Here is a 10957-nt window from a genome sequence, read left to right as displayed (position 1 = left end):
GACTAGACCGGGACTAAACCAGGTCTAAACCAGGACTAAACCAGGTCTAAACCAGGACTAGACCTGGTCTAAACACAGACCAGAGTCAGGACTAGACCGGGACTAAACCAGGACTAGACCAGGACTAAACACAGACCAGAGTCAGGACTAGACCGGGACTAAACCAGGACTAAACCAGGTCTAAACACAGACCAGAGTCAGGACTAGACCGGGACTAAACCTGGACTAAACCAGGACTAAACACAGACCAGAGTCAAGGACTAGACCACTAAAACCAGGACTAACCAGGACTAAACCAGGTCTAAACACAGACCAGAGTCAGGACTAGACCGGGACTAAACACAGACCAGAGTCAGGACTAGACCGGGACTAAACCAGGACTAAACCAGGACTAAACCAGGTCTAAACACAGACCAGAGTCAGGACTAGACCGGGACTAAACACAGACCAGAGTCAGGACTAGACCGGGACTAAACCAGGACTAGACCTGGTCTAAACACAGACCAGAGTCAGGACTAGACCGGGACTAGACCAGGACTAAACCAGGACTAAACCTGGTCTAAACACAGACCAGAGTCAGGACTAGACCGGGACTAGACCAGGACTAAACCAGGACTAAACCTGGTCTAAACACAGACCAGAGTCAGGACTAGACCGGGACTAAACCAGGACTAAACCAGGTCTAAACACAGACCAGAGTCAGGACTAGACCGGGACTAAACCTGGACTAAACCAGGTCTAAACACAGACCAGAGTCAGGACTAGACCGGGACTAAACCTGGACTAAACCAGGACTAAACCAGGTCTAGACCTGGTCTAAACACAGACCAGAGTCAGGACTAGACCGGGACTAAACCTGGACTAAACCAGGACTAAACCAGGTCTAGACCTGGTCTAAACACAGACCAGAGTCAGGACTAGACCGGGACTAGACCAGGACTAAACCTGGACTAGACCAGGACTAAACCTGGTCTAAACACAGACCAGAGTCAGGACTAGACCGGGACTAAACACAGACCAGAGTCAGGACTAGACCAGGACTAGACCAGGACTAGACCAGGACTAGACCAGGACTAAACCAGGACTAAACCAGGACTAGACCTGGTCTAAACACAGACCAGAGTCAGGACTAGACCGGGACTAAACCAGGACTAAACCAGGACTAGACCTGGTCTAAACACAGACCAGAGTCAGGACTAGACCGGGACTAAACCAGGACTAAACCAGGACTAGACCTGGTCTAAACACAGACCAGAGTCAGGACTAAACCAGGACTAAACCAGGACTAAACCAGGTCTAAACACAGACCAGAGTCAGGACTAGACCAGGACTAAACCAGGACTAAACCAGGACTAAACCAGGACTAAACCAGGACTAAACCAGGACTAAACCAGGACTAGACCTGGTCTAAACACAGACCAGAGTCAGGACTAGACCAGGACTAGACCAGGACTAGACCAGGACTAGACCAGGACTAAACCAGGACTAGACCAGGACTAGACCTGGTCTAAACACAGACCAGAGTCAGGACTAGACCAGGACTAAACCAGGACTAAACCAGGACTAAACCTGGTCTAAACACAGACCAGAGTCAGGACTAGACCAGGACTAAACCAGGACTAAACCAGGACTAGACCTGGTCTAAACACAGACCAGAGTCAGGACTAGACCAGGACTAAACCAGGACTAAACCTGGTCTAAACACAGACCAGAGTCAGGACTAGACCAGACTAGACCAGGACTAAACCCAGGACTAGACTAGACCAGGATAAAACAACAGACCAGAGTCAGGACTAGACCAGGACTAGACCAGGACTAGACTAGACCAGGACTAGACCAGGACTAAACAGAATAACCAGGACCAAACCAGGACTAAACCAGGACTAGACCAGGACTAGACCAGGACTAGACCAGGACTAAACCAGGACTAGACCAGGACTAGACCAGAACTAAACCAGGACCAAACCAGGACTAGACCAGGACTAGACCGGGACTAGACCGGGACTAAACACAGACCAGAGTCAGGACTAGACCAGGACTGAACCAGGACTAAACCAGGACTAGACCAGGACTAGACCAGGACTAAACCAGAACTAAACCAGGACCAAACCAGGACCCAGGACTAGAACCAGGACTAGACTAGACCAGGACTAGACCAGGACTAGACCAGGACTAAACCAGGACTAGACCAGAACTAAACCAGGACCAAACCAGGACTAAACCAGGACTAGACCAGGACTAGACCAGGACTAGACCAGGACTAGACCAGAACTAGACCAGGACTGAACCAGGACTAGACCAGGACTAGACCGGGACTAGACCAGGACTAAACACAGACCAGAGTCAGGACTAGACCAGGACTAGACCAGGACTAAACCAGGACTAGACCTGGTCTAAACACAGACCAGAGTCAGGACTAGACCAGGACTGAACCAGGACTAAACCAGGACTAGACCAGGACTAGACCAGGACTAGGACTAAACCAGACTAGAACCAGGACTAAACCAGGACTAAACCAGGACTAGACCAGGACTAGACCAGGACTAGACTAAACCAGGACCCAGGACTAGAACCAGGACTAGACCAGGACTAGACCAGGACTAGACCAGAACTAGACCAGGACTCTGAATGTCACTGATTTCAAAATAAAAGTCTGAATTTACAAAAGAGCTTCAAAGTCCCTCGACAAGATCAGCACCACGGACAGTTCCTCCCAACTCCAACTCTGACACTGGACCTGGTCTAGTCCTGGTCTAGTCCTGGTCTAGTCCTGGTCTAGTCCTGGTCTAGTCCTGGAAACTATGAATAGACCAGGACTGGACCAGGACCAGACCAGGACTGGACCTTTTGATATCAAACCTCTTTGTTCAGTTCTGACTCTAGATTCTTGTAAATGTAAAAATAAACTTTAGACTTTGAGCTGAAATGTTCCGCAGTGAAGCTTTAATAATGAAACATTTTATTTTTCAGTCAAAACTAAAAAAGAAATCACAAAGTCCTGGTTTAGTCCTGATCTGGACCTTGTTTAGTCCGCGTCTGGTCCTGGTCTGGTCCTGGTTTAGTCCGCGTCTGGTCCTAGTCTGGTCCTGGTTTAGTCCTGTTCTGGTCCTGGTCTGGTCCTGGTCTGGTCCTGGTTTAGTCCTGGTTTAGTCCTGGTCTGGTCTAGTCCTGGTTTAGTCCTGGTCTGGTCCTGGTCCTGGTCTGGTCCTGGTTTGACTCACCGTTGGTCGCAGGAGTGTCTCTGTAGAGTCTTCGAGGATCAGATCAGGATTTGGACCGGGACTCGACACACCTGTAAATAAAACCCCTGACCACGCCCCCTCACCTGGCCCCGCCCACAGAGGCCCCGCCCCTTTCCCAGGTGAGGTCAGAGAAAAGACCGGAACCGTCGGCCTCGGGGCAAATCTGAATTATGAGAGAAATGACGAGAAACCGAACGAGACGACCTAGATCTGACCAAGTCCTGGTTTAGACCTGGTTTAGACCTGGTTTAGTCCTGGTTTAGTCCTGGTTTAGTCCTGGTTTAGTCCTGGTTTAGTCCTGGTTTAGACCTGGTTTAGTCCTGGTTAGTCCTGGTTTAGTCCTGGTTTAGTCCTGGTTTAGTCCTGGTTTAGTCCTGGTTTAGTCCTGGTTTAGTCCTGGTTTAGTCCTGGTTTAGTCCTGGTTTAGTCCTGGTTTAGTCCTGGTTTTAGACCTGGTTTAGACCTGGTTTAGTCCTGGTTTAGTCCTGGTTTAGTTTAGACCTGGTTTAGTCCTGGTTTAGTCCTGGTTTAGTCCTGGTTTAGTCCTGGTTTAGACCTGGTTTAGTCCTGGTTTAGACCTGGTTTAGTCCTGGTTTAGTCCTGGTTTAGTCCTGGTTTAGTCCTGGTTTAGTCCTGGTTTAGTTCTGGTTTAGTCCTGGTTTAGTCCTGGTTTAGTCCTGGTTTAGTCCTGGTTTAGTCCTGGTTTAGTCCTGGTTTAGTCCTGTTTTAGTCCTGGTTTAGTCCTGGTTTAGTCCTGGTTTAGTCCTGGTTTAGTCCTGGTTTAGTCCTGGTTTAGACCTGGTTTAGTCCTGGTTTAGTCCTGGTTTAGACCTGGTTTAGTCCTGGTTTAGACCTGGTTTAGTCCTGGTTTAGACCTGGTTTAGTCCTGGTTTTAGTTCAGATTTTAGTTCTGGTTTAGTTCTGGTTTAGTCCTGGTTTAGTCCTGGTTTAGTCCTGGTTCAGATATTTCTCAGTGACGTGGTGTTGGGGGGTGTTACATGTGTGTGTAGGGTGGATTATTCAGCCGTTACTATGGCGACACAAACACAACCAAACAAGTTTGAGTCCTGGTTCAGTTCTGGTTTGGTCCTGGTCTTGGCTCAGACCTTCATGTTGAGTCAGTCTCTCCTCTTTTTTTTTTTTTTTTGTCTCTTTTCTCATAATGACCCCAATAAAAGAAAGACCTGAAAGATCCAGTTACAGAACTGAACCAGGACTGAAACCAGGACTGAACCAGGACTGAAACCAGGACTAAACCAGGACTGAAACCAGGACTAAACCAGGAACTAAACCAGGACTGAACCAGGACTAAACCAGGACTGAACCAGGACTAACCAGGACTAAACCAGGACTGAACCAGGACTAACCAGGACCAGGACTAAACCAGGACTGAACCAGGACTGAACCAGGACTAAAGGACTGAACCAGGACTAAACCAGGACTAAACCAGGACTGAACCAGGACTAAACCAGGACTGAAACCAGGACTAAACCAGGACTGAAACCAGGACTGAACCAGGACTAAACCAGGACTGAAACCAGGACTGAACCAGAACTAAACCAGGACTGAACCAAGACTAAACCAGGACTGAACCAGGACTAAACCAGGACTAAACCAGGACTGAACCAGGATTGAACCAAGACTAAACCAGGACTGAAACCAGGACTGAAACCAGGACTAAACCAGGACTGAAACCAGGACTAAACCAGGACTGAACCAGGACTAAACCAGGAAACCAGGACTGAACCAGGACTGAACCAGGACTGAACCAGGACTAAACCAGGACTAAACCAGGACTGAAACCAGGACTAAACCAGGACTAAACCAGGACTGAAACCAGGACTAAACCAGGACTAAACCAGGAAACCAGGACTGAACCAGGACTAAACCAGGACTAAAACCAGGACTGAACCAGGACTAAACCAGGACTAAACCAGAAACCAGGACTAAATCAGGACTGAACCAGGACTAAACCAGGACTAAACCAGGAAAACCAGGACTGAAACCAGGACTGAACCAGGACCAGGACTAAACCAGGACTAAACCAGGACTGAACCAGGACTAACCATGGAAACCAGGACTGAACCAGGACTGAACCAGGACTGAAACCAGGACTAAACCAGGACTAAACCAGGACTGAACCAGGACTAAACCAGGACTGAACCAGGACTACCTGTCCTTGACCCCCTGATCGTGGAAGTTCTGTTGTTGGGGGTTTCATGCTCCTGGTCGGGTCCAGGTCGTGGGTCAGAAGCCTCTTTATGATGAGTGACACACAGAGACCAGTGACGTCGCCCGGGTCAGCGTCACCGGGCGTCACCCTGGAGCCAGGCCTGGGGTGGGCGTCACCCTGGAGCCAGGCCTGGGGTGGGCGTCACCCTGGAGCCAGGCCTGGGGTGGGCGTCACCCTGGAGCCAGGCCTGGGGTGGGCGTCACCCTGGAGCCAGGCCTGGGGTGGGCGTCACCCTGGAGCCAGGCCTGGGGTGGGCGTCACCCTGGAGCCAGGCCTGGGGTGGGCGTCACAGCGAGGGTCTGGTGCCCGGACTTTCCTCCACGTGGGCAACAGCAGTGACACCAGGAGAGGAACATCCTGATCTGAACCTGAGCCGTGTTCTGTTGCTGAACTTCTGTTCTAGTCACAGTTTGTCCAGAACCAACACCATGTTCAGCAGAAGGTCCATCAGTGCAGGTGGCACCAGGACACAGGTCCACGAGCCACTTTGTAGTCGTGTCATGTGACCTCCGGCCGTGTGTCCTGGACACTCGGGTGAGGAGAGGAGCAGAGCTGTGGACTCCCCCTGGTGGTGAGTTGGTTTCACTGGTGGAGGAGGAAAGATCTGGCAGGTCCAGGTGTGGAGTGAGGGTCTGTGGGAACATCTGGAGGAGCTTCTGTCAGAGAAACCTTCAACTCACACCTCAGGAGAACTTCTCCCAGATTCCAGGGGAGACTGGAGACATGGAGTCTGAGTGAGCTTCATTCTCCTCTACTGTCCATGCGGCTGCTCGGGTCTGTGGGCTGTGGTCTGTGGGCGTCGGGTCTGTGGGCGTCGGGTCTGTGGTCTGTGGGCGTCGGGTCTGTGGGCGTCGGTCTGTGGGCGTCGGGTCTGTGGGCGTCGGGTCTGTGGGCATCGGGTCTGTGGGCGGGTCTGTGGCGTCTGTGGGCGTGGGCGTCGGGTTGTGGTCTGTGGGCGTCGGGTCTGTGGTCGTGGGTCTGTGGGCGTCGGGTCTGTGGTCGTGGGCGTCGGGTCTGTGGGCGTCGGGTCTGTGGTCTGTGGGCGTCGTCGGGTCTGTGGTCGGGTCTGTGGGCGTCGGGTCTGTGGTCTGTGGTCTGTGGCGTCGGTCGGGTGTGGGCGTCGGGTCTGTGCGTGTCTGTGGTCGGGTCTGTGGGCGTCGGGTCTGTGGTCGTGGTCGGGTCTGTGGGCGTCGGGTCGTGGTCGGGTCTGTGGTCTGTGGGGGTCGTATCGGGTCTGTGGTCTGTGGGTCTGTGGGCGTCGGGTCTGTGGGCGTCGGGTCTGTGGGCATCGTCGGGTCTGTGGGCATCGGGTCTGTGGGCGTCGGGTCTGTGGTCTGTGGTGGACACCAGAAGAAGAAGAACATGGACGGACGGATGTTTAAAGTCACTGTGGAACATTCCAGACAGAGCAGTGACAGTGCAGCTTTAAAACCACCACTTCATGACATCACCAGGTGGAACAGAGCGTCTGGAGCTTTAGAGACAAACTCACAATAAAGAAATACTCAAACATGTGAAAGAAACAAACTGTTTGTTTTTATTTTTTTTTCTGGTTTAGTCCTGGTTTAGTTCTAGTTTAGTCCTGGTTTAGTTCTGGTTTAATCCTGGTTCAAAAACTTGATGAGGCCAAAAGAGCGTGAGACAAAACTCCACGCCAGAAAATGAGAGGAGCAAGAGAAGAGAAGGAGGAGAAGAGAAGGAGGAGAAGAGAGAAAGAAGGGAGAGAAGCAGAGAAGAGAAGAAGGGAGGAGGAGAGGAGAGGGGGATTTTATGGACAGAATCTAAACGTCTGAAAATGAGAAGAACGAAAGAGAGAAAAAAGAGATGAAGAGAGAGAGAGAGAGAGAGGCAGAAGTGAGAGAAGTGAGAAAAGAGGAGAGGAGCTGTGGGAGGGATGGAGGGAGCGACAGACGAGTGTGTTTGTCTGTGACACAGATTGAAAGAAATCTGAGAGTCCTGACCTGGTCCAACACAAAAGAACTAAACCAGGTCTAAACCAGGACTAAACCAGGTCTAAACCAGGTCTAAACCAGGTCTGAAACAGGTCTAAACCAGGTCTAAAACAGGTCTAAACCAGGACTAAACCAGGTCTGAAACAGGTCTAAACCAGGACTAAACCAGGTCTAAACCAAGTCTAAAACAGGTCTAAACCAGGACTAAACCAGGTCTAAACCAAGTCTAAAACAGGTCTAAACCAGGACTAAACCAGGTCTAAACCAGGTCTAAACCAGGACTAAACCAGGTCTAAACAGGTCTAAACCAGGACTAAACCAGGTCTGAAACAGGTCTAAACCAGGACTAAACCAGGTCTGAAACAGGTCTAAACCAGGTCTGAAACAGGTCTAAACTAGGACTAAACCAGGTCTAAACCAAGTCTAAACCAGGACTAAACAGGACTAAACCAGGTCTAAACCAGGTCTAAACCAGGACTAAACCAGGTCTAAAACAGGACTAAACCAGGTCTAAACCAGAACTAAACCAGGTCTAAAACAGGACTAAACCAGGTCTAAACCAGGACTAAACCAAGATTAAACTAAGCCTAAACCAGGTCTAAACCAGAACTAAACCAAGATTAAACTAGGACTAAACTAAGCCTAAACCAGGACTAAAACCAGGTCTAAACCAGAATTAAACCAGGACTAAACCTGGTTTAACCTGGTTTTAGACCTGGTTTAGTCCTGGTTTTAGACCTGGTTTTAGTCCTGGTTTTAGTCCTGGTTTAGCCCTGGTTTAGCCCAAAATGTGAAAACAGGAAAATACCACTGTGTAATCCATTTATTTCAACAAAGTAACTGTAACTGAATACAGTTACTCATCATTTGTACTCTGATTACTCTGGTACATGTAATCTGTTACTCCCCAACACTGAGGATGACGTGTTGTTTACATTTCGCTTTCGTCCCGTTATTGTTAGAAATGAGATTAAACCAATATTTACACAAACATGTGACGTATTATTAGTATAAAAACCCTCGTAAACGTTAATTAAAGTTTTGTAAAGTCCAGCGTCTGTTTCCTCATCGTCCCACGCCAGTGTCCGCCTCTGCGCATGCTCAGTAGTTTGGTTGCGCACTTGGCCGCGGTTGGTCTTTTTCTTTCCCGGTAAAGTCCCGGTTTTTTCCCGGTAAAGTCTCGGTTTTTGCGCGTCGCTCAGGTCTCGGGCTTGTCTTTGCTCGGTCCCATGAAGTCGACGCCGTCTATGGGGATGTCCTTGTCCTTGATCGCCTTGTGCACGCAGCGCTGGTATGTCCTGAAGCTCTCCGTGCACGGGTCTCCGCTTCGATCGCCTTTCAGGAACTTTTCGGCGAACCAGCGGTTGAAGCACTGGTCGTACTCGCGCTTCAGCTCCGTGCACGACTCCCCGACGCTGTTCATGTCCGGAAAAGTGCGCGAAAAAAGACGCAAAAAAGGGGAAAAAAGTGCAGAAAATGCGCTGGTGTCGGAGCCGAACGTACGCCGCCGACGCATGCGCAGACGCTGTCCTTGAGTCGAGGTACGTGATTGGCTGGTTTTTGGACGTCTGACGTAACAAAGGTGCTGAATAACGACAGATGCACCACTCACACACAGTTTTTCTTTCTTTTTAAAATTCGATCTTATTACTTTTTAATTGGATTTTTTAAAAGATTTTAATTATTAGATTTAAATTTTGTTTACATTTTTTTAAAAGTTGTTTATTTTTGTTTATTTTTATTTGTTAGATTTAGATTTTTTTAGATAAATTTTTTTTAGATTTATTTTTTATTAAATTATATGTATTCATTTTTTAGAGTTTCATTATTAGATTTAGATTTTAAAAAAGATTTTGTTTATTTATTTTTAGATTTTATTTTTTTTATTTTATTTCATAAATTTTGATGTTTTATTTTTAGATTTTATAAATTTTATTAGATTTTATTAGTTTTTTATTTTATTTATTTATTAAATCTAAATTAAAAATGATTTATTTTATTAGATTTTATTGTTTTATTTTTTAGAAATAAATTTAGATTTTATCTTGAATTTATTTATATTCGATTTTATTTTTTTTTTATAAAACTATTTATTTGATTAGATTTAATTTTATTTATTCGATTTAGATTTTTTTTTAGATTTATCTTTTCATTACATTTTACTTTTCTTATATACATTTTCTTTTCTTTTTTTTAATATACATTTTGATTTTACATTTTATTTATTTTTATTAGATTTTATTTATTTTTATTAGATTTTATTTATTGTTATTAGATTTTATTACAGTTCTATGGGAAAGGTGTCAGAGTGAGACCTCTTTCTAATCTCGCGAGAACTGAGCGGAAGTTCCAAGTCTCGCGTGTGCAGCCCTGACGTGAGCTCCGTTTCTGAAGTGGAAATTTGAATAAAAGTGTCGATTTAAACCGAACAGCGGAGACCAGACCGCACCGGAACATTCACGAAGGTCTGACAAGTGCCATGTTTCATGTCTAACTGTTGTAATGTTGTAGTTTGGAGCCGATATTGAGCAGATGCTAACCGCTTTAGCCTCGGCCCGTTGTGATTGTTGTGGTGGAGCGTTAGCTTAGCATTAGCCGCGGGGTTTTCACCGGGTTTGTTTTTGTTTTTGTTTTTGTTTCAGGTCGAGGAAAAAGATTTAAAGAAGGAAACATGTCGGACAGCGAAGACAGCGACTTTTCAGACAACCAGAGCGAGCGCAGCAGCGACGGAGAGGCGGAGGAGGCGGAGGAGAACGAGGTACCCGGGAGGAGGCGCTGCTCTGCGGCTTCAAACACCAGACGAACAAATACACTTGATTAAAATAAATGTTTTCTCTCATCAAACATCTTATAAAACTCAAACTGGAGCTCCCACACTGCGCCGAGCTCCTTCCACAAACTTTTCTAGTCCAGAGAAAATCTCCTCTCAGTGATGGAGTCATCATATAACTATAACAAGTTTAAATCTGGTTTAAGTCTGGTTTATACACGGTTAATACACACAACACACTCACTATACACACATTACACATATTACATACACATTACACACACAGTTGAGCTCAGAAAGTTCCAAGTAAAGAGTTTAGGAGATAAACTAAAACATTCTTGTCATGAGTCACTAACAACAGTAAAAACTGATGGAAACAAACACAACACTAAAATAAGAACTGTGATAAATGAATGTGTCGTCCACACATGGTCCTAAACCAGATTTTAAACCAGACTGAAACCAGATTTCAGTCTGGTTTAAATCTGGTTTCAGTCTGGTTTAAATCTGGTTTCAGTCTGGTTTAAATCTGGTTTAATCTGGTTTAGGACCATGTGTGGACGACACATTCATTTATCACAGTTCTTATTTTAGTGTTGTGTTTGTTTCCATCAGTTTTTATTGTTGTTAGTGACTCACGACACAAGAATGTTTTAGTTTAACTCCTAAACTCTTGACCTGGAACTTTCTGAACTCAACTGTGTATAGTGTGTGTATAGTGTGTGTATAGTGTGTGTATAGTGTGTGTATAGTGTGTGTA

At 46.9% G+C, this 10957-nt stretch overlaps 3 protein-coding genes across 3 annotated transcripts in view; 1 reads left to right on the top strand and 2 right to left on the bottom strand.

Annotated features, from left to right (window-relative positions):
- Positions 1-6158: 6158 nt before the first annotated feature.
- LOC129412633 (uncharacterized) lies at positions 6159-6839 on the bottom strand. Its single transcript, XM_055166738.1, has one exon. The coding sequence runs from the start codon at positions 6837-6839 to the stop codon at positions 6159-6161; it is 681 nt and encodes a 226-aa protein (XP_055022713.1).
- Positions 6840-8235: 1396 nt separating this feature from the next.
- On the bottom strand, positions 8236-8967 carry triap1 (TP53 regulated inhibitor of apoptosis 1). The gene has a single exon (XM_020935265.2). The coding sequence runs from the start codon at positions 8941-8943 to the stop codon at positions 8626-8628; it is 318 nt and encodes a 105-aa protein (XP_020790924.2). The 5' UTR covers positions 8944-8967; the 3' UTR covers positions 8236-8625.
- Positions 8968-9744: 777 nt separating this feature from the next.
- The window catches only part of supt5h (SPT5 homolog, DSIF elongation factor subunit), a 30962-nt gene continuing 29749 nt past the window's right edge, over positions 9745-10957 (top strand). The window contains exons 1-2 of the mRNA XM_055166587.1: positions 9745-9892; positions 10070-10185. Of these exons, the coding sequence (XP_055022562.1) occupies positions 10099-10185 (87 nt within the window). The 5' untranslated portion in view covers positions 9745-9892; positions 10070-10098. The remainder of the gene's footprint in view (positions 9893-10069; positions 10186-10957) is intronic.

Source organism: Boleophthalmus pectinirostris, unplaced genomic scaffold, assembly GCF_026225935.1.
Source record: "Boleophthalmus pectinirostris isolate CB_2022bp ecotype Guang Dong unplaced genomic scaffold, ASM2622593v1 HiC_scaffold_9, whole genome shotgun sequence".
Taxonomy (NCBI): domain Eukaryota; kingdom Metazoa; phylum Chordata; class Actinopteri; order Gobiiformes; family Gobiidae; genus Boleophthalmus; species Boleophthalmus pectinirostris.
Note: the sequence above shows the minus strand (reverse complement) of the source record. Positions and strands in the feature narration are given on the sequence as shown.

What these genes read in the sequence shown, in the direction of transcription:
- LOC129412633 (XM_055166738.1), bottom strand. Translation starts at nt 6,839, where the DNA reads ATGTTCTTCTTCTTCTGGTGTCCACCACAGACCACAGACCCGACGCCC.
- triap1 (XM_020935265.2), bottom strand. Translation starts at nt 8,943, where the DNA reads ATGCGTCGGCGGCGTACGTTCGGCTCCGACACCAGCGCATTTTCTGCA.